Here is a 23,585-nt window from a genome sequence, read left to right as displayed (position 1 = left end):
TATCAAAACAACAAGCACACGTGACCACGTGGGTCTCCGCAGCACTACTCACACCTGCCACTATAGCGTCATAATGACAGAAGGATTTGATGGCAACTCTTCTGTTTATACAAACTGGTTCATTTACTCTTCAGTCAGGCTCCATGCCACAATCGTTTATTTTTCTGAATTAAACTTACTGGAATACATTGTTAAACAGGTTAGTGTCACAATAGTGAAGCTAAAGAGTTGTTTTAAGAGGTATGTAAAGGCTGATATGTGGATCTGTCAGGAGGCAGCGAACCATTTTATATATGCATTACTAGAGGTTTCATTGAGGTTTTGTGTATTGCAGACATTATGCAAAATGAGAAAACTTCACATAAAAACTGCATTTTTTTAATAAAAAGCTGTAAGCTTGATACTATCAAACTTGCGTGGGATAGCAAAATCTTCTCAGGTCTAAAATGATTTGTTTCTGCATTAAACGCAGTTTTTACACAACTATTATCTGTAGGAAAATTTAGTCAACTTGAAACACGTAGGTCTGCATTATTCGTTCCTTTCATAACTTTGTGAAATCTTTTGTTAAAGAAAGTGCCAGTTTCATTCTAATAAGCTGTTTATACTTTAAATATGGTAAAGAATGCTATCAGATTACCAACTTTCAAAACACGTTTGTTCAACTCACTCAATAATTCCTGATTCCTGTCTTTTCACTTTTGAATTGGCATGTAATGAGAAACATTTTGTTGATGAGTACTAAGGCCAATAGAAAGTTATACATACCGTATAACTTCTAATTAAACGCCACCTTTATTTGAACCCCGCCTCTATTTGACTGCCACTATAGAAGAGGGTTAAAAAATGGAGCGCCACATTTTATTTAACTGCCCTTTTGACATCTTGATTTTTACAAACCCATAATAGAAAGTGATCAGTAGAAAAGTGTCTTCAAAATCATACTAATAATGGCTCGATTACATATTACATAACAATTAATTCTTTAATTTTTTCTGTTTGTATCGATGTCCGTTTTCCAACTCCAAAGCTTTTTGGTTATTTCGTTAAACCTTTGCAAGCAACACCATATAAATAATTAATAACTGTATCAAGCTAATAGTAGTTTCTTGTTTAATGCATTCTTGAGACTTCGTCACATGGGAAGAACAGTATATGAAAACCGGTTTTACAATTACGATGGTTTACGAACGACTAGTTTTAGGCTAAAAGTTGTGCTTAGCCATGGGGTTAAGTTTTTCATTATTCAGGCGAAATGCAATGCGTAAACGTTTTGGTCAGCCAAAAAAATTGTCTGGACGCTAATATTGACTAGTTCAGCTGTACAGAAGAAAAGTTGAGGTCAGAAGACATTGTGGAAGGTATTGAACAGCAAGAAAAACAACAAGCAACAATCAGAACCTAAACGACTGAGCAAACGATGCAAATATTTTTGTTTCAAAACTCTTAATTTTTGTTTCTGTATGTATTATAAGTATATGTATAAGTATGTATAAGTATGGTTTGTTTATGTCACTTGTTGGTGAATATATATTTGTAGCATTTGATAGATTACTATTAAATTACTTATAAATTTGCCGATTTTTAGCCGATTACTTAATAGCTTCCTTGCGGTTAACTTAGTTCGGCTCACAATGGATCGACACTCATAACTCCTTTCTATTGTACATAAATAGCCATTTATGGCTGCAAACTGCAATAAACGTATCAATAAGTGCAATGAGCTTTTACCTGTTTGTAAAATTGTGAAATAAACTTATAAAATAAAATGATGCTTTCAAATTTAGAACCAAAGAATAAATTGAAAACTCCAACAAATTGCAAAGCAGGGCTCAGGCTATAAAATCGTCACAAGTTAATTGCAAGCAACAGATATCAAATGGTAGAGATAGTTTTCGGCTTCCAATACATTTATTTAGAGAGCTACGACAATTTGAAGGTAAGTTAGTAGACTTTATCTAAAACTTTATCTACTTTAGTAGACGTATCTAAAAGGTTTAATGTTGCTCTGCCTGAAGGAATGTTCACAATATAGGTCACATCACTTCACTCGCAGAAGGGTTAAATTTATCTCCCTAAAATTCTGACGAACTATTTGAAAAATACAATGCAAGCTTCTATTTGAACGCCACCTCTATTTGATTGCCCTAAACGAGAAGGATTGAAAAATAGAGCGCCATGGCGTTCAAATAGAGGTTTTACGGTACAAACATGCAGTAAAAAATTTAGAGGAACAAAATTATTGTCTGGGTTATGTTGTTAGTAGAATGCTGTCGACATTTTTTGTATACAATATTCATCCCCTTGAGACTCAGGGCAATGTTAACAGAATTTTTACTATCATATTTCACCCTATCTCCATGACACCTGATTTCATGGACCAATGTAGCTAGTCCTTCATTTAGTGGTTTGACCTGTTCTTCTGCATCTGCTGATTTGGGAACAGAACCAGATAGTTTAAGCATTAATTTGTAGTGATACCAATAAAGCTTGACCTAGATCATGGTACATCAGCACCCAAAACACACATAGAATCCCTGGCTAAGTTAGCGTCTCTGTTTCTCTAAGTAATATCTTACCAGAGATTGTTAGCAAATATTTTAAACTTTCCAGTTGCTTTACTCATGAATTAAAGCAATAAAATGGTAGGCAAAAACTATAAAAAAAATATCCATGTTGATTTTTTACCAATTCGTACTAACTTGTTGAAAATAGACAGCATTTCTGTGATAAAATGTTGCATTCTCACAAGCTGCATGTAAGTTGCATCAAGTTCTGCACGAAGAGTTATTTCCAAGAAATACTGCATAGATTTATTGCATCTTTAACCATTCATCGGGCACTTCACAGATAATCAGACCTAGAAACACAGAGATGTCTGACTGCGTAGAACGTTTATTTTACCTGCAGTCACAGAGTGATGGTCTATAGATGGGTGCAATGTCTAGAGAAATATTGTTATGATGAAGTATGAAAACATTAAGTATTTATAAAACCATCAGAGTGTAATTAACATTTGCAGCGCACATTTCCATGTTTATGCCATCTCATCAGTGAAATCCTTGCATCTCTGTTGGCCTCCTAAATTTATGGCCTAATAAGCTTAATTGGTGACCGGCTGATGCAAACTCAACATGGTCAGTCATAACTTTTAGGATCACACGCTGTCGGTTATTTCTGGCAGCGATATGCCCTTCTCTATGGCTATTATTATGAGCAACCTTTATTGTTGTAAGCTATAGTCATATTTTACAATCTGTTTTCCCCAACATAACCCAGCAAGCAAACTAAATAGCAGCATAGAAACTTAAAAAAAACAACTAGTGAGTGGTCGAACTAATATAATAATGTTAGAATTAAAAGCATAAAATATGAAAAAAGCAAGATTTGAGGATTGATATGAGTACCGTTTAAACAAAAAATGGTCGATGGTGAACTCTGTGAAAATAGTTATGCTTACCTATTGCAACTGATTTCTTGTTATGAAAACAAAAATATAATGCAGACATGTTAAAATAAGCAAGGCTATATGGTGAATGATATTATTAGTCAGAGGGTAGCAGGTGTATTTGTGTCGATATGAACGTTATATCACATTGGTATGCAATGTTTCTAAATATTTTGTGTTGTTCTGTTTTTCAGGACATAATTTCTGCTTATGAAACTCCAGTCCAAAGAAGATGAAATCAACTATCAACCGTATTTTATTACTCACATACACCATTATTGCTGCTACAGAGTCGAGCAACTCAGCAAATTTTAACTCGGCTATTTCCCACCTCATTCCTTTTAATAACACCTACTTCATCGGAACAACTAATTATATTTATCAAGTCGACTCATCCCTCAAAATATTACAAACTTTGCGGATAGGACCCGCTAAAGGAGATGACAACTACGTCACTCTTCTGGTAGTACATCCTGACTCAGACAAACCAGTAATCTTCTGGTGTGGCAGCGTGAATACCGGCGCCTGTGAAGTCAACTATATTAACAATATAAATGCTGGAAATTTTCTTGACAAAACTCATTATTATCAGCTTGCACAGTCATTCCTAGAGACAAAAGGCAGTAGGTCAGGTTATAAGGAAGTACTTGAAATTGGTGCCTATGGCCACCTTGGCAGTGCTGCTGGTACGAGAGCTCTCTTCGTTGACATAAGCTCTCACAAATCTTTAAAGTCTTTCTCCAAAAGCAGCAACATACTTCTAGTAACTACGGTCAGCGATGGCCGTCAAAGGTTGCACCTGCCACACATTGCATATTACTCACTGTCTAGAACAAACCCTACTAGTAGAGACTTTTTCATCAAACCCACTGTGGTCGATCCGCTTCGGTCAACTTTCAGCTGGTTGTTTATGCATGATGACATGGTGACACGGAACTACCCGATCTACCGTATCTCTATGTTTGAAGAGGGAGGTTACGTCTATATGGTGACAGTGCAAAGAAACGGTGTGAATTTTGCTTCTGCAGAATTAGAGCCTTTTCACACTCGCGTGGCTCGCATTAACAAGACAGATGTGCTGTTTAGGAGTTACGTGGAAGCACCAGTAGTTTGTCGTATGCATGACACTGACTATAACATCGCCATGGACACTGCGGTTGAGGAGGTAACCTCGGATATTACAAACAAGCTTAATGTTGGCAGCAAAAGTAAAATTTTATATTTCCTGCAAGGAAGGTCTACCAATACTAGTTCATTCGCTACAGCAAACTCCGGTGCTATATGCTCCGTATCTCTGGAAACAATTAATATTCATTTCGACAGAGCTCTGCAGCGCTGTCACAAAGGTCGTGGCAATCTTGTGGAGTGGTACTACCGTCACCAGGTCTGCGAATCTACAGTAAGTCTATACATAGATCTTGTTAATGCATTGACCCAATCGCAATAGTCTAATGGATAAGTTAGGAGTATATAATACTGTACTTTTTATATTTACCTAAAAGTATCTACTAAAGGTTTCCTAGAAGAATATGAGTACCTATATATATAGTAGACTAGCTGTGCCACCCGGCATTGCCCGTGTAATAGAAGAGTCTTTGGACAGAAAATTGATTTGTATTTAACATATAACCACATTTGCCATTATAACTTTCAAAGTACATATCATGAGAGAAGTGTGTCGTGTAGTTGAAATAAATTAAGGGAAAAATAAAAACAACTGTAAAGGTTTTAAAACTTTGTCAAACAACTGTACCCTTCAAGCTAGTAGCCTGGCATATTACCAATGGAAAACTCCACTAAGCTAGTTAATAAGGTTAGGCTTCCAATGACGGTAAGCCATGACTTTGAGTCTGTATTGTTGTCCAGCTCAGCTGTTCTAATAATAACTATAGCCGGATTTCCAACAGACGGACTTTGAGAAATATATATATATAGGTGCTCATATTATATATATCTTATCTATATATATATTTCTCAAAGTATGTCTGTCTGCATTCCGGCTATAGTTATTAAAATCTTGATATTGAAATTCTGCATTCTGATGGATTTGAACTCACACCCGATGCATTGACAAGTTTCTTATCCGGATGCTCTACCACTGAGCTACAACAACATAGTGTGGCTCAGTGGTAGAGGCGGTAGAGTGGTAGGCTGGCAATACCCGGGCAACGCCGCGTAGCACAGCTAGTAATGTATAATATGAGCACCTATTTAGAGACTATATGATGGAAGACTGGTAAACGTATCAACAAAACACTCTGGGATTTACTAAATTTTTTGAGTACCCTGGCATACTTTTATAAACCTTTGTTGGGTTTTTTTGGTTTTCAATAATCTGCACAATAATTATAAAAGATGAATTCACAGACTAGTGAATTTCTTAAAGATGAACTTACACAAAATTTTAGTAAATTTTATTAGAAAATATCAATATTTTTTCATCATTTGTGATCATTTTTGATATTTGAGGTGATCTGACTGCCGGGATGTCTCAGGATTAAATTAACAAAACTCGATAGCGATTCAAACGCTCAGATCGAGCGTAATCACGATTATGCCGTCTACAGTTACAAAAAGACCAATAAAATAGAGACGCGTAATGCTGCAACTTAAACGCAATAGCCGGTATCAACTAATGCAATGTTAACAGCTAGTAATGTCATTTCACTCTTTTTTTCTACTGAGCGTTTTAATCGGAGTGAAGTTTTGTCAATCAAAAAACAATCTCAATTAAAAAAACATACTTTCTGAGATAAAATAGATTTCTGATAAAATCTACTAAAATGTTTTGTAAGTTTATCTTTAATAGTCTGTGAATTTTTATTAGTATCTGTTATTTTTGTTTAATAAAATATAAAATAATATATATTTTTATTAGTAGATCTTATTTTAATACTATATAGTACGAGTGGCTGGCTAGCGCTAATATGATGATGTAGTGCTGCGAAGAAAGTATTAGGTTACAATAGCATTCTGTAAAATGTACTTTGTGTTACCAATTTTTATATTATTTGCATCTCTTATTCAAGTAACCACATACACTGGGACAATTTTAATTTTAAATCATCACAGACCATCATGCTATGTATGAGGGCCAGTCAATAATAAAATTAATTTATTCATAAAAAGAGTTTTATTATAAGTTGAAGCCTAATTTTTTAAGTTTATATAATCTCTACTGATGACTCATATCAACAGAGATTATTTTCTAGCATATATGTTTTTTTGGAGCTCATGTTGTCATGTTATATTATATATTATGTTGCCATGTTTTCTTTTTTTCTCTAAAACATTCGTTCCGGAGTTGAGCTGAGATCGGTTATCACATTTTTGGAAGTTAAAGAATGTAAACCAATTTGATTTGCATGAGAATAGTGAATGTTTATGCAGAAGACAGTTTTAGACAGAAAATTGTCTACAAATGAGAAAAATTGTTTAGAGAAGGCAGGACAAAAATTGATGATGAGGAGAGATCAGGTAGAACTGTTGATGCGAGATCCCCTAACATGATTGAAGCAGTTAATGATCTAGTTCAGTCTGAGAGAGGGTAACATATGTATGTTACATAATAATTATAATAAATGCAGTGAAGAATTTAAAGAAGTAATAAGATCTTGTTGGCCTTTGTAGACTGTTGCTAATCTTCAAACAGGAAAGAGCGAAAAGATGGCCAAATATCTTTTAGTAAAAGCTGGATCTCTTGAACTTTCACCTCTATTATCTCTCGCCTACAACGCAACCATGTTACATACGGATGTACAAGGCAATGCAACCATAGCTTTGATTGGCTCTCATCATGGACAGCTGCGCAAGGTAGTATTTAAACTTTTGCACTTGTGCTAAAACCTTTCAACTATTTCACCAAGTTAACAAGTTTGCTATGCCTAAAGTTAGTAATGTAGCTGCAGTTAGTAATGAGTCTAACTTTTTTATAATTTTGGCCAAATTGAAAGATACTACATATACAAAGTATAAAATTACTATCTTTTTCAACTGAATTATAATCAAATTTTTTTCTGCCTCTGAATTTGATTATGACTCAGTGGGAGGCAGAGATGAGTCGCAAGTATCTGTTAACTTTGCTTAAAAACACTAGACTGATATATCCAATTATACACGTGTTACACTCGTCACTATCTGATAAGAGATAGAAATCGCTGCCAGTCCTGGCAAGCTGGAAGGTGCCAAGCTTCTGATATTCATCAGTAAATCGGGTGACATGATGGGTGGCGGTTAAACTTTTTAGCTGGTGATTCATAGGCAGTTCATGGCTAATGGAACTTATCAGCATGGGTAGGGCTCTGATCCGACCACCCTTATTTTGTATTGAGTTGAGCCAATCAGAACAATAATACTATAAACAGCGTTATTTGTATAAGCTAGAGATCAATTGGTTTTTCAGTTTGACATGCAGGTTTTATTTATTTATTTCAGACTCCAAAACAATAATCTAATGCCACAGACTTATGAAAAATTTGAGGTTCAATTTGTTGTCAGCAATTTGACTCACTAGGTGAAGAGCGCATATGCATTTCTGTCTATTCATTTTGTTTCTTTTTCCTTTCTTTTGGCACGTAACAAAAATATCCTTTTACTGATGATTACTAATGCAGATTAAAAGTTATGCATATATACATAGTTATGCAATGTTTTGTATAATAGTTTTATTAAAACAAAACATCATTTACACGTATTTTCTACCTACAAATAGCTCGAAATTTGGTTTGCTTGTGGAAACCAAATTCTTGTGGAAACCAAAAACTCGAAAGTTGCTTGTGGACTAAGGATGCTGTTAAATTTAAATAGATAGCTGTACATTAAGAAAGGCATATAATTTTAATCTTATTGAAGAAATAAATACCATTTATATGTTTATTGGAAAATTTATTTAAAAAAATTAGATGTAATGCGTATTTTATCAAATTATTCTACAAGAAGTGTGTCATTTTTATGTTCCTTATTTGGTTTTTTAGCACCATATGGAAAGGTTTGCTGTTACTTTTATCTTTAAATGAAGGTCTCTTTTTACGGATGTTAATGGTGACATGTGACTTTGTATAAATTCTGAACTTTGTCTCACTGTGTATGTAAGTTTGACGCCTCTGCTTTAAGTAATCAACCAAAACTGTTACAATCTTTTCCTACAAAGCTTAAAACTGGTTTCGCTAAAATGCATTTTCTTGCATCCCAATTGCCACGTAGCTCATAGTTTTATTTATATTTTTGCATAAATTTGTCAACTAGTGATTCAAATAAGTTTTCGTACCGAAATACAATGTAAATTTATAGTTAGTGTCTTAATCATACCGGCTGTTTACCTCACTACTAACTGACATATATGCTTTATTCCTAGAAATGACTATGGCCAGTTTTCTTATCAATCTATGGCTGATACCAATTTTCCTAAAAGTTTAAAAACACAGCATTTTTTATTTTACACTCATAAATTCTGACACAAAATGTTTGATCAAGCCTAATACAAAGCTAACTTCCTTGTTGGTAAAATGTGCGCATCTTTTTTTAAAAAGAGGAAAGCAGTGCTCACCGCTCGAGTTGACAAGCGTATGACCATTTACATGTAGCTACTGGCATTCTTTGAAATAAACTTATAAATGTAACACAGTAACAAAATTATTGATTAAGGAGAAACAGATGCATGGCTTGTGGCTACAATATCAGTAGATTAAAAGTTTAAAAGTTACATCGGCATTCTGTTACACGCAAGTGTCTCGCCTTTGGCAGCCGTATGAAGGCGCTTGAAGGATTCAAATTTGGAGGGAGATGAAGTGTAGATAATGAGACAGCGGTTAGTTTTGGCTTTGCGCAATTTTTTGGTATGAAACAAAGGCTTGCCACCTGCTGTTGGCAATCGGCAGCGAAGATCTCCAGTTATGTCAAAGATGTTTGTCGTTTAATTATTAGCCAATCATTTTGGCAAGGTGCAGCAGCGCTAGGTGCTAATATCTTTTCTATGAAGCAGTCTCAATCAATTATTGTTTCTGCATCCGGACATTTATTTTAGTCTTTGTATGATAGTAAACGATGTTCATTTAAATGATTTGTAGATAAACCTGGCTAGCGGTTCGCTCTATCACTCCTTTGATTCCGGTGATTCTCCAATTAGCAAAGACAGCGTTATGGCTGGCAGCAACCTAATGGTGGTTAGCGGTTCTCAGGTAATTACTCTCACCGAAGTGTATAGTCAGGTCACGAGCACGGCATTTTGGATTAGCCATGACAAGACAGGTGCACGAGAGCAAAATTAACCATTAGTATGTTTAAGAGTTTCATATCAACCTTTAATACATAAATTATCAGGGAACGCAGTTGACTGGTTGTTTGTGATTCTTCTGACCAGCTGCAGCCTTTGCATCTCTATATGACTATTGCATTTATCAAAGGCTGCTAGATTCCTACCATATGCAAGTATCTTCTATCATGATATAATAGTTTTGATATTTGTGATCACACAGTGTTGCTTGCCTGATCATCTTTATTAGGAATGTCACTAGGCTGACTCTGATACCTTTTGTAGCTATGATTCTTAACTGGCTTTACTTGCTTGGCTAATAGCGTAGGTCCTGTTATTAAACTGCAATCGCTCATCTTCTCCTCCCCCTCCTCTCACAAGAACACTAAGTCTACGTCTCATTCCATACTAGGAATCGGGTAAATAACATCAGCTCTCATAGCTTCAAAACCTGGGGTTTGTGACAGTATAAATAATTTACATAAAAACACCAAAGTCTAGTTATGTGCCATACGCTTGGCAAAAACTATAAAGGGAAAAAAGTTTGTTTTTTATCTATCTATACTAGTTTGTTGAAAATAGACAACATTACAGTAATAAAATGTTGCATTCTCACAAGCTGCATGTAAGTGTCATCAAGTTCTGCACGGAGAGTTATTTCCAAGAAATACTGCATGGATTTATTGCACTTTTAACCATGCATCGGGCACTTCACAGATAATCAGACCTAGAAACACAGAGATGTCTGACTGCATAGGACGTTTATTTTACCTGCAGTCACAGAGTGATGGTCTATAGATTGAGGAGAACGAAAAAAAGTTCTTGCATTTAATCAGTATTTTATCTTCTTTAATATTCCAGTCGGGTATAAAAAATAAATAGATATTGAAGGTCAAAAGGTCAATGTAATTTCTACTATCTGTAGAAATCTTCAGAATATTGTAATAAAGCATTGTATTTATTTCCTGTGTTAATCTAGTCACGACTTGAGTACAATTTAAACGAATATACGTTTTTCTATAATGTAAATATGCAAGGTGTTGGTGTCTGGTGTAGTCATTGTTTTTAAGAAGTAGGAGTGTAATAAATAGCCTGACGGATTGGAGATATGATTTTAGTATTTTAAACAGCAAATATCTAAAACGGATTAATCATCTCTGCATAACTGTCCACATCAGGTGGTATAACATTAAACCTTAACTTTTGAAAGCATTAAATTTGCTGCAAGGCCGTGTTGTATACATACAGGTGATATCAGTACCATTAGCTTCGTGTGCCATCTACACAAGCTCAGAGATGTGTACTGGCAGTAAGGATCCCTTGAGGTGTGGTTGGTGTGGAGGCACTCATTGCGCAACAGAAGATGTCTGCAATTCATCTGATTGGGCTGACCTAGTTCCGCCTCCGCAGATTCATTCAGTGAGTAACATCCTCTTCCTGCAAACCCGCCACTAATTGGTGTTTCATACAGAGTAATGTAAATGTTTAACTGACTTACGTGTAAGTTAAGATAGTTTAAAGAAATTTAACTGACTTACATGGAGTTAAAATCTTTCGTGAGTTGAGAAAATTTTCTTCATTTATTATTTGTTCTATTATATAATACAGCTTCATATATGGTAGTCTAAAGCCTGGTTCCCATATCGATTGCGAGACCCCGGCGGCAATTATGTGCAGCAAAACACTTGCAACGCTATGCTTGGCGGCTTCAGTTCACATAAAGCTGCGTCGTTAACAATCGCATAAAAAATGTTCACTCGCCGTTTCGATAATGCTGACTTTCACCTGTACATTGCATTTCGAGAAGCTTCTGCCTGCGGCTCTCTGCGAAAGTTGAACAGCGCTGAACTCTTGCGTTGACCGCCTGCAACTACCGGCAGTACTCGGTGGTACTCGGCGTGTAGGTTTACATTTCACTGCTGATAGCCCTGCGGTGATGTCGCCAGTGCTTGTGGCGGATATGGGAATCAGGCTTAAGAAGCAGCTATGATTCCGTTGTTAGTCAGCTGCCTTATAGTCAGCAGGCCAGTGGTTCAAATCACACAAGGTCCGTTGGTAGTAGTGTTAGAAAGCATATCCATCCGCAGTTGTACCTGTGTTCCAACAGCTTATTATGAACCAGATATGGCTCGCAGCAGTGACTTATGAGTGAGAAAAGCTAGTAGAAACAAAATATTTTGTATGTTTTATTTGAAAACTTATTTTAACTATATTGTGTCTATGCAAACTCATGTTAATTGTATTGTGTCTATGTGTCTATGCAAAATTATGTTAACTATATTGTGTCTATGTGTCTACGCAAACTTATGTTAACTATATTGTGTTCATGTCGAAGTAAAATGTTACATCATACTTGTATATTTGAGATTACTACTTGTTTATCTCAGGTTTCACCAGCCAACGCAAGCATTGCAGGCGGCACAGTTCTGACTATTACTGGAGAATACTTTAATCTAAATAAACTGAATGTAAATTCAACAATCAGCTCAGTCATTCTCGGCAGCGGGAGCTGCCAAGTCTCTTCAACGGAGTCAAACAGGTAATTTGTCTCAGCAGGAGTAGGTGGAAGCGTAACTGCGCTCAGTGTAACCGATATATGATTAGACATGCCCTGGATTGCCGTCTTGTTTAAGCTAATTAAGGCTGTATTATTTTAAACGATTTTTAACTAAATCAATTTATTTTTCATTCTTGCAGGCTTTTTAACTTTGTTCAAAGCAGTCTTATTCAACACGGATCAGTACTACTCATTTGCAGCAGAAAAAAATGCGTAACAGTAGTTTAGGAGTTTTAATAGATGACAAACATTATGTTTTAGGATTATATGCAAAACGACGGCTGTGTCCACACCTTGGTCTGGTCATGTGATCATATTAAGGTCAGATATGATAGAAGGAAACAAGATAAACACCACTTCCCATGGTGCCGTACTATTTTCTTATTTGGTGAGGTCAACTAAAACGCTGAATGCTTATTCGAAAATAATTTTATTGTTATTCTTATTAAAATAGTTTTATTGTTATTATTATAAAAGTAGGTTTATTGTTATTATTATAAAAGTAGGTTTATTGTTATTATTATAAAAGTAGGTTTATTGTTATTTAGTGATGCATGAATGTTTCTATTCACCCAATCAATTAAAATATAAAAACTCCTTTGCTATAATTGTACAGAATTTGCACTTCTTTGAAGAATATAGACATTCTTGATATTGTAGGAACCCAGGCTATTTGAAATTACTCCTAATTATGGTCCAATGATGGGTGGGACAATAGTGACAGTGGTTGGAGAGAACTTGCAAGTTGGAGGGTCTCTTGCAGTCAGAATTGGACATTCTCGCTGTACGATTAAAAGGTATTGTCATGTTTATACTATCTTGCATTTAATGGCAAAAAATGTAAATTGGGATTTGATCTGATCAGTTGTTAAAAGATTGGCAACTAAGTTGAAAAGTTCTTGAAAAATGCATATTTCTGCCGAAACAATCAAAGTTTGCAGTGAGTCGGCACACAAGTTCACCAAGAGGGTCCTTTTAGTAAATAAATAGTCATTACAGAGAAATAGTAAAAATGGCCTATAGTTAACTAGTCAATCACTGTCATAAAGTGATGACATTTTTAAAAGTTGCATAGCTTCTGCTGTTTTGAGTTCCAATTTTATTGCGGTGTTTATAAATAGCATTTGTCACTATGCCACCTATATCTATCATATTTAGTAAAAAGTGCAAATGAGTGATTGCATTTATTCTAGCCAGATAGATGCTTTCATTGAATAAGCAGTGTTTTGCCAGAAGAGTATCTGTGGTCAGAAGGCTCGACAACAGGCTAAAATAGTTAACTATCTGTCCAGCTGTTTGTTTATTCCATGTGATTATGTGTGCTTGATTTAATTGCAGTCTATCACAAAACCTGCTCATGTGTTCAACACCTGCAGTCGCCTTCAGTCCTTGGAAAGTCAGTCTATCCTTGTTGATTGATGGTAGACTACAATTGGAAACTAGTTACGAGTACAGAGCTGACCCAGTTATAGCAAGCGGCGTTCTCAACGTTGATTCATCATTTAGGTCAGTGTCATTTCAAGCTCGTTTATACAACTATTGAAATCTTACTTTGTATGCTGATAATGATTTATTAATTCAACTACTGGCAGCAAGTGTTGTCAACATGAAGATAAGTTAGTGGAGCCTATAAATAAGGACATACACTTCAAATCTTTTTTCAGTAAAATATTCTTTTAAATTTTATGCTTCAAGTAATTAGTTTATAGAAGGTAGTCCACAAAAATATTAAAATAATGTTATAAACAAAATATATGACTATATGTGCTTAGGAGTTTTCTCCTCTCACATTCGATGTCCTAGCTGCTTGTGTAAAAGCTGCAATTGTTTCACCACACCTAGTTCAAGTTTTGTCAAATCTGAAGAAATCGTGTTAACGTTCTTAGTTCATATCCTACCTACAACAGAACTATAGCCAGGTTGCTAATTTGTTACTAACAATGCCTTTCTTTGTTGTATTCTGTAGTGGAGGAATACCTGTCTGCATTTCTGGAAGAAACTTCAATTCTACATTTCAACCATTTGCTGTATTTTCATTTCCTACTCTTTCTAACCAACTACCAAATTCTTCAATTCTCAAGGTAAAACATAGTGGCTTCACGCCTGTCTCTGATTGCCAGTAAATCTTTATTTTAAAAAAGATAGCAAATTATCCTGTTTAATTTTTAGAATTGTTCTCTAGAGGCAGACAATAAGGTTTGCTGTCTCACACCAAACCTCGCTGACGCTATTACATTAAGCACGGTCAGCAACAGAGATAGTATCCAAGCGACGGTTGTACTCGTCTTGGGACACCTGCGAGCGCATGTGGCTATTGTCACTTTTTATCATCAACCAACTGTTTACCAAGTGACAGCTGTGCAGACCTCCAATGACACCGTGCAACTCAAAATTGAGGTTGGTTATTTCTGTTAAAATGTCTCTACACTAATGTGCTATTTGTTTTAAATATTTTTAGGCTTTTTTTTGGTTAGAGTCTAAAGTTTTTTTGTTTTTAATTGCTCTATGGATCAACTGTTAATTTCTCCTCATTTTATCAGGGCAGAGGATTTGAAAAATTAAATGCAAGATGGATACAAATAGCCTCAGAAACACAAGAATGCACAATAGAGTCTCTGAAACCTTCGAGCATCGCATGTACCTTTTATCACTTCACTCTAGACTTACAAGACAACCTGCATAAGGTGAGTCATTGTTGGAGAGCCTCCGTAAGGTAATATGGCTTGTGTTGTACGGTGTAGCTGAACAAGCTTCAGTCTATAACTTTATATCTATATTTTAACTTTTGTCTATATTTTAGGTGACAATTCGATATGGAGACCTTATTATGGACCTTGGCTCAGCAAACATACAAAAGCAGGTAACTGAGCCAAGAACTGACTATCTTCACCAGCCTGTCTCTTTCTCATATAACATTATCATAATAGTTGCAGCAGTCTCAGTGATAGTCATGGTATTGGTTGTCATCTTTCTCTGCTCACTCGTAAGACAAAGGAGAAAGAAGGCCATTTCACAAGAGGAAAAAGGCTCACGAGGTATGCATAACAATATACTATTTTTAATGAAGCCTTATGTACCAAACAGAAAATGACCATGCTCATTTTTTCGAACATCTTGCAGAATTGTCTTCTCACCGTAACTACAAACAACCTGGCCTATTAATGATATATACACTAAAATTTTATTATATGCCATTTTCTATTAGTTGCTCGTGTGTGCAGTTTATGGTTTCTGCAAAATTAGCTAACTATGAAGTATTTTTGTGTTTAATGGTTGTTTTCGGCTGTTGCATTGTTCGTTATTAACCTTTCATATTTCTATTTGCCAGGCATAATCAGTATGACCGACAATGAAGGTAACTAGTATGTGAATCATATTCCATACAAGCTTTTGCTGTCTTTGCGCTTTGCATGCAACACCTAGGAGTGGTTTGGATTATTTATATGGTTGGTTAAACATAGAAGTTGTCTCTGCTTTGCATGTCAAACCTCTAGAGCATTGTACAGTCTCACAACTATTTGCTTTCTTATAATATTTAGACGCAATTGGATGAGTAATGTGTGGGGTTGAAATGAATGTGAGCGAGCATAGGACATCATCTATACCTCAACTTTCTTTATCCTCATTCTGTAAAGAGAAACTAACTTTTTTATAAAAATTTTTACTTTTTTGTTTTTTATTATTAATAACAATTAGGAAGTAGAAAAGTGCACTCACCAGCAGCAGATAAACTAGCAATATAATGTAAACTTTTAAGATTGGATACCCTACCTGACCTGTTGTGAGGCCCAAACCCTCACCCTATTAGGCTTTTAGCTGCAAACTATTTATACCTAAATTTGATCTAGTAAATTCACTGATAGCGAGAAATACTTGTAGATGATCATATCATACAGCATAGTTAGAAACCTTGGACTTAGACATTCTGGCATGAGCAAACATGTTGTTATTATTTCAACTATACAGAGAATAGTTCAACTCACACTCCGTTTCAGCTCAGAAAGATAGGTGTAAAACAAAAAGGCTTATCACTCTCTTACCAGAAAAGCCCATTTTGTGTTATGCTGCTCCAAGCTGGTTTCCCTTTGTATCAAAAACTGATAAAGAAAAATTAGAACCCTTTCAAATATTATGTGTTAGGATTATGCTACCTGATACGGACAGTTATGATCAGCAGCTAAATGTCCTTAATGCTGAGGAGTTGACTGTGTTTTTATATATTTGCTGTTTAAAATACTCAAATTGTATCTCTAATCTGCCTAACAGTCCAATACATTTCTACTTCCCCAAAAAACCACTACATCTTATACCAGACCTTATACCTTGTCCATTTACATCATAAACCAGCATTATGCAAAACAAACTTTTTCTTTCAATATACATAATCTACTTTACTATTTTTTGTTTTTGTTTTATGGTCTGAGACCGGTGTGAGTAAAGTTAACATCTATCTAAATACGGTTTAACATTAAAAACATTTAAACTACATTAATATATGTTGCTGAGACTGTTGGCTGAACACTCCACCCTCGAGGCATTAAAATACAGCTTGCTGATATGCACTTACCTTGATTGCTTTGGCTTGCAGTCGATCTCTTTTACTTTTGACCTTAGACATTTATTACTACTCTCAATTATATTTATCATAGACTAACAATGACTCAGTGTTGCGTTTATTTTGCTCAGCATATGTGAGAGTCCGAGAGACTGAAAGAGAAAGTCAGTCACGACAGCTCGAGGACCTACAAGCCAAAGTGAGAGCTCGAGGAGCTTTGATAGAGCGGAGTAGACTTCGTTTAGGAGGAGTTCTTGGCTCGGGTTGCTTTGGTAAAGTGCGTAAAGGAGTGCTTTATGACATAGCCACAGAGACTAGCCCTGGATACCAGACAGTAGCCATAAAAACCATCAAAGGTATTACTACATTAACTAGCGATGAGAAAGATACTGTAGTCTAAATCAATGGTGTTCTGCCAATTTGTACAATGATGAAAGCTTACAATCCTCAACAACAATACGTATTGATCAACTGAGACGCATCTTGTAGTATTCAGTTGTAGAAAGTGAATTGTGGGTAATTTTTTATATAACGAATGTATAACCCTTATTTTTTGTAAGTTTCTGTATGCTGCAGATTGCTATAACCAGTATACTTTTGCTAGGCAGCTGCAGTGGAATGGAGGAAGTGAGAAAGTTTGTGGATGAAGCGCTATTGATGCAGACATTTAAACACAAGCATGTGCTGACCATGCTGGGTATAGGCTTTAGCCATAACAACCAGCCACAGGTTGTCCTGCCATTCATGGCCAAAGGAGACCTCCGCTCTTACATGCTGACCAATGTAAGTTTGAAATCTTTCTAGTAGTGACATTAGTTTCCTGTTTTCTATTCCTAATTCCATTCCATTGAATGAGTAAGGACTTTTCTATTGATGTATGGTGATAAAAGGTTTTTACATAAACCTGTGTATCGACTATTACCCCAACTTGCTTGTTTCCGCATTTGTGTTACAAGTTTCAAAATCCTTCGTAAACTGCCCAGAATATTTATGTTTATCTTTCCCCACATATGACCAACATCATTTTCTATACCGTGATACCAACATACTACTATATCCACCATCATTTGTTTCAGTTTATGAACTTTCTGTCACTACAATCTTCAATTCATTATCTCTACTCCTCAACAATACTATTAGATTATCAACTTTTGAAATACTTTTATTAGGAATTATTGAGTAAATTAAACAAAAGTATTACAAAAGTTGATCATCTAATAGTATTGTTGAGGAGTAGAGATAATGAATTAACTCAATCAGGAATTATTGAGTAAATTAGATTTCTGTTTTTTTCTATATGTTCTCTTTTTTTAGCATATAACTAGAAACATCGTGTTGTTGATGATTATCATTACCATTACGATTTACATTTGTAGATGATTTTCCTTTTATATAGCTTTTGCTCATCACACCAACTCTTAGCCCAGCATCTTTGATTATGAAATTACAATATGATTACTTCATTTGAAACTTCAAAAAAATAGTTACCTATTAGTTATTCTCACTAAAAATAACCAAAAAAGTTCCACGTATAGAAAATATAGTAAAGATAAATAACTGAAATGGAAAAAATGTTTTTTTTAGTATAAATGAAATACTTTTTTAACCAATTGTTTGTTAGCCACTATATAATGCTTAATTAAAAACTAAAAAGTTCTATATATATAATTAGCTAATTTCTATAGTTCTAATTTCTATATCATTACCAGTACGAAATAACTTAAAAAGCTGTCTTACAAAGATACAGTTGTATATCGCATAGAAGACATTTGCTGTCTACGGCTAATTCAAGCCTAGCGGTGGCACTTATCAAACTTGAATCTTCTATATATAACCTCAAAGTGCTATCTGAGCAGTTCGCACTAGCCAAACCATGCCAAACCGGGAGTGTTGGTGTTACTTTTCAACTCTTCTGTTTCCTATGTTTTAATGATTATGAACTGTTATATCTATGACATTCGCATTTTTAGTATGTCTTACTTTGCTCTTATAGATGATCACAGAAGAAGATATGCTGTCATTTGCTAATGATATTGCTCTTGGTATGGATTACCTGGAACATGTTCTCTGTATTCACAGAGACCTGGCAGCAAGAAATTGCATGTAAGTATTCCCTTCATATAACACTCCTGATTCCTTTTGTGCGTAACTTACTTTATGTAAATATCACACCTGAATAGCCACCGATAGACAAGAGAACTGCTTAATTGCTTGTAGCAAAAAGAGAACAGCTTTCACAACTTGGTAAAAATTGTTGTAGACCATACACAGCTATTAAAGCCAAACAAGTGCATGCATATATATTTTTAAAAATTGCTTTTTCTTGTATAAATGAATTACCTTTCTAACCAATTGTTAGCCACTGCATAATGCTTAAAAATTTCTATATTAGCTAGTTACTGAATATATGCGTATTTTTACATTTTTATTGAGTGTTACTGCTGCGACTACGCAGCAATTAAAAACCATAAATAATAGACTAAATCCATAATGTTTTGGCAGCATAAAACCTATTTTTCTATTTAATCAGGTTGGACAATAATTTGAGGGTGAAAGTAGCAGACTTTGGTCTCTCGAGAGACTTGGACTCATTTGAGAATTCTCACTATCAAAGCAACGATAAGAATGCTAAGCTTCCAGTCAAATGGATGTCTCCAGAAAGTCTCACAGAACGAAGATTTTCTAGTAAAAGTGACGTGGTAAGTATTTGTTAATAAACACTCCTTATTACATAACGAATGTCCGATTTGGGAAATAGAAGAAAAACTATTATTTGGAGTTGCCTGCTGTCACACACTTCATTACTCACATAATGTTGTACATCGCATGTTGCAGTGGTCATATGGAGTTACTCTCTGGGAAATATTTTCAAGAGGAGCTCATCCTTATTCAGACATAGATAACTACAAGATCATAGAGCATGTGAAAGCTGGTGGAAGGTTGGCACGACCCCTACATTGCCCTCAACAAATGTAAGAAAATTGCCTTAAACGTTAGCAAAAAACAAGTTTGTGTTGCAGAGTATCCACTAACTGTTTGTTTACCAGATTCCTTACAAACATTGAGCAACTTCAAAAATACCGTATTGTTGTGGAATAAACTAAAGATCTATACAATCTTATCTGCTTCTCTTATACAAAAAAATTAATTGGCATTCAAGATTCAACTGTTTTAAAACTTATTTCTTTAACTTACGGGCTCAATATTTGAACTAAAATACAAAACGGTTTATATATTAGCCTTTACTGTTGATCGAACAGGGTAACTACAGAACACTAAAGCAAATGCTTGGGACATTACCATTGACATGTAAATATCAATATAATTAAAATATTTAACAATATATTTAATTGTATGATACGTTTCCTTTGCTTGTGTTAAGTAAACACAGACAGTAGTTTTCTGCTGTCTGCCTATAATTGTACGGGGTTTTCTATTAAGAATGGTGAAAATGAAAGATGTGTTTATATAATTTGAAATAGAGTTCTGTCAAGAGAACTTATAAATGCTCTATATCCACGAGCTAAAAAATGTTATGTCTATTGCAGATATGATTGTATGCAGTCGACTTGGAGATTAGAGCCATCAGCGAGGCCCACATTTACTATGTTAGTCAATCAACTTCAGCTTTTTATTGCGAATAGAGATGCAACGTTGCAGTCAACTGTGGATGACGAGGCTTTGTAGAGATGAGTTGTAAATATGCTAAAGCTTGTATACCGCCATTGTGATATGTAACTTTGTTTATGATCTCAAAAAAGTATTGACCGCTATTTTACATTTAATTCCTATAGTTTATATTTTATTGAAACCTACTGACATAGAAAAGGTACTTGTCGCTATTATATACAGAGACTGTGCCTTCGATACACAGAAACTGTACTTATTACGTCTCAATCTATTTTTTTAAACTAATATATTGTACAGTGTAAATTGTTTTGGTTCATTTGTAAATATTGAAATGTGAAACAAAACTTTGTGAAAAGTTGTTCTGGTGTGTTTAATCACTACACTACACTGACCTTTTTGAATGATGTGGATGGGTATAAACAATAAAATTTTTTATTTTATTTATTCCTTTTGTGTGAAATCATTAGATGTGTGCAATGGGTCTAACCATTATATGATCATGCGTTGAGGGTGGGCCTGTTTTTTACTAATTACAAATCCTCCTAACTTGTATACAGTAACTAGCCACTTGATATAGTTGACACATCTACTTTACCGTCTCGAACTTCCTAAGGTCCGCCCTCGATGGTATAAATAATTCTGGATGTATTTTTTTTTCATTTTTATGCACAATACAAAACAAACTACAACCTTCTCAAGGTCATTCTACAAGCTTCAACTAGTATCAATCATCTGCATTACGCAAACATTCATAGCATCAACAAGCATCGTCTTTAATAAGGGGCTAGGTTGGCAATCTCCTAAATTTCACCAATTTGGCTTGCTCTTTCCAAAGGGCTGGGTTGCCACCTTGCACCAAAAGGACAGTTGTCGCTCCCTGGCTATTTCCACTTGTCAGGCCCTAATAAGGTACATGTAACTTTCTTTAAAAACAAACAGAAAGCTTGGAGTTGCGATATCTTTAAAAAGAGAGTCAAGGACCAGACAACCTCCCTTAGACTGCTAACCAAAATCCACTTCACTGAACATACAAGCGCAAGTTAATTGTCAACTTTGATTAACTGCAATAGTAAAAGATGTATGGATATTTTGGCACAGCTATACTGTAAATATGTAATGGTGTCATGGGACATTACTTTACATAGAACTGAAATATTTTAATTTAGCACGTTCTCTCAATAGATATTTTTGCTGTGCAAAAGAAATTTATACCTCATCAATATTATCATTAAAGGCTACTTTTAACTACAGTGTATATATTTTTCAATGACAGTTATTTTTTTTGCCTATAAGATTATTCAATAATAAAACTAGTGCTATTATTGCACCCTCATTGGAATACACATAAAAACTTTGTGATGTAAAACCATGTCAATGAGTCGCAAACAACTATTTAATTATATGCATTGTGTAGACATCTTTTACTCGTAGCAACATATACATCAAGCAATCAATGAGTGGTACCTGAGACTGTTCTCAGAACTTGATGGTCCCTTGTTGTATAGAAGTATTAGCAAAAGCAGATAGCATAATGGAGAAACGACTAAACATGGAGACATACGTAATATTACAATGAACATGACACCTAATACATTAAAAGACCAGCAAAAAGACAGTCATCATATACTTATCTACAAGCAGCTTAGAAAATTTCTGTGGAAGTAGCTCATGAGGAAAAAGACATCAATTGATATGCGAGGAAACCATTAAAAGATATCAGACCTGTACCAGACACGACCAAGACAATTGGAGTTAGTCATCATTTCTAATCATCATCTACTCATGACGAACTTAAGACAAGTTCTCTCAATTGCTAACTCTCTGCAACATAAAGAACAGAACCTAATTGTCAAAACACCTTCGCACAGGCTAACAGAGACATCTATAAAAGAGAACAGGTCCAACGACTCAGTCCCTCTATATATCAGTCAATCTATCTCTCTTTCACAAGGACCTGCTGAGGCTTCCTCTGGAGCCTCCCTCTGGAGCCTCCCTCTCTCTTCCCTTTACCTACGGAGCCTCCTTCTCCATCATCTGCTAATCATCTTCTACTTCCCTATCTCGACTACCAAGCCTCTACATATAACGACTGCCATGACTCTCATCTGACTATGGAAACTGGTAGCCGTACGAGACCGTGCAAGCAAACATGGACGACCGTTCGAGTAAAGGTGTAATTTTTATTAGCTGTTTTAACCTTTTGTCAATAATATTATGGTTTAGAATTTTGTTAGCTGTGTATTTTAAATGTTGAACCAATGATATACAGCCCCCATGGGGGCTGTATATCATTGGTTGAACTTATAGAATAAAGAAGTACTTTTTACTGGTAAATATCAGTATTGCCTACAATAGCTTAACACCTCACTAGTACTGACCCAATAATAATCAAATTGGTTCCCATATGCTAAGCAAAAGTGCACAAATTGAACATAGTCAAAATAGAATAAAATGATAAAGCACATTCAACATCGATGCTGTGGGTGGATTCGGATTAGTTATGCGTGCCCATTTCATTTCTCCACAACCACCCATAACATTTCTGGTGAAGATGCCGGGTAGCCATTTAATTTCTCCAATTTTACCCATAACATTTCTGGTGGAGATGCCAGTACCCTTTTAATTTCCCCAATTCCATCCATAACACCTTCATGCAACTTTTAATTAACTGAATGCTGGTATTGTCACTGGCGTTTCAGCATCTCACTTAAAATCCCTTTGTGCCAACAAACACCTATGAGAAAAAATAGTTCTTTTTTTATTGCTCATGTTTTAAGTGTTTTAAAACGCGAGCTCACGCATTTTGTTTGTCTACGTGTGAGACGTTTTGTTTACTTTGTTAGCCAATAAAGTATTCACTAAGGTAAGTAAGGATAACTCCAGGCCAGATTTTTTCCTTTCCACTGTCGTCTTTTATGCTTTAATTAAGGCCGTTGTCTTCTCTCTGTCACGATCGAAAAAAACTAACCCACAGAACACGTAAGATGCACGGTTCGTTGCGGAGATCAATGAATACCCGCAAATAGAGGAATTTAGTGCTACATGGAACCATGGGAACCAATTTCATTGAGCGCACTCTAATTCTAATTGCTTATTGGTAAACACTCGCCGATAGCACCAGTAAGAGATCTTTGTCGAACGCCTG

At 35.3% G+C, this 23,585-nt stretch overlaps 1 protein-coding gene across 2 annotated transcripts; it reads left to right on the top strand.

Annotated features, from left to right (window-relative positions):
* Positions 1 to 84: 84 nt before the first annotated feature.
* LOC137391664 (hepatocyte growth factor receptor-like) lies at positions 85 to 21,112 on the top strand. Of its 2 annotated transcripts, none has more exons than XM_068078180.1 (20): positions 85 to 199; positions 3,643 to 4,847; positions 7,079 to 7,261; positions 9,514 to 9,624; positions 10,947 to 11,117; positions 12,086 to 12,237; positions 12,517 to 12,643; positions 12,916 to 13,052; positions 13,594 to 13,761; positions 14,222 to 14,336; positions 14,425 to 14,652; positions 14,796 to 14,939; positions 15,056 to 15,290; positions 15,584 to 15,610; positions 16,942 to 17,166; positions 17,415 to 17,593; positions 18,804 to 18,913; positions 19,341 to 19,509; positions 19,646 to 19,782; positions 20,359 to 21,112. In XM_068078180.1, the coding sequence occupies exons 2-20, from the start codon at positions 3,681 to 3,683 to the stop codon at positions 20,495 to 20,497; spliced, it is 3,924 nt and encodes a 1,307-aa protein (XP_067934281.1). In that variant the 5' UTR covers positions 85 to 199; positions 3,643 to 3,680; the 3' UTR covers positions 20,498 to 21,112. The 2 variants fall into 2 exon arrangements, with proteins under 2 accessions (XP_067934281.1, XP_067934282.1); XM_068078181.1 differs by having other exon boundaries at positions 16,942 to 17,201; positions 17,447 to 17,597; positions 18,817 to 18,913.
* Positions 21,113 to 23,585: the final 2,473 nt, after the last annotated feature.

Source organism: Watersipora subatra, chromosome 3 (genome assembly GCF_963576615.1).
Source record: "Watersipora subatra chromosome 3, tzWatSuba1.1, whole genome shotgun sequence".
NCBI lineage: Eukaryota > Metazoa > Bryozoa > Gymnolaemata > Cheilostomatida > Watersiporidae > Watersipora > Watersipora subatra.
Note: the sequence above shows the minus strand (reverse complement) of the source record. Positions and strands in the feature narration are given on the sequence as shown.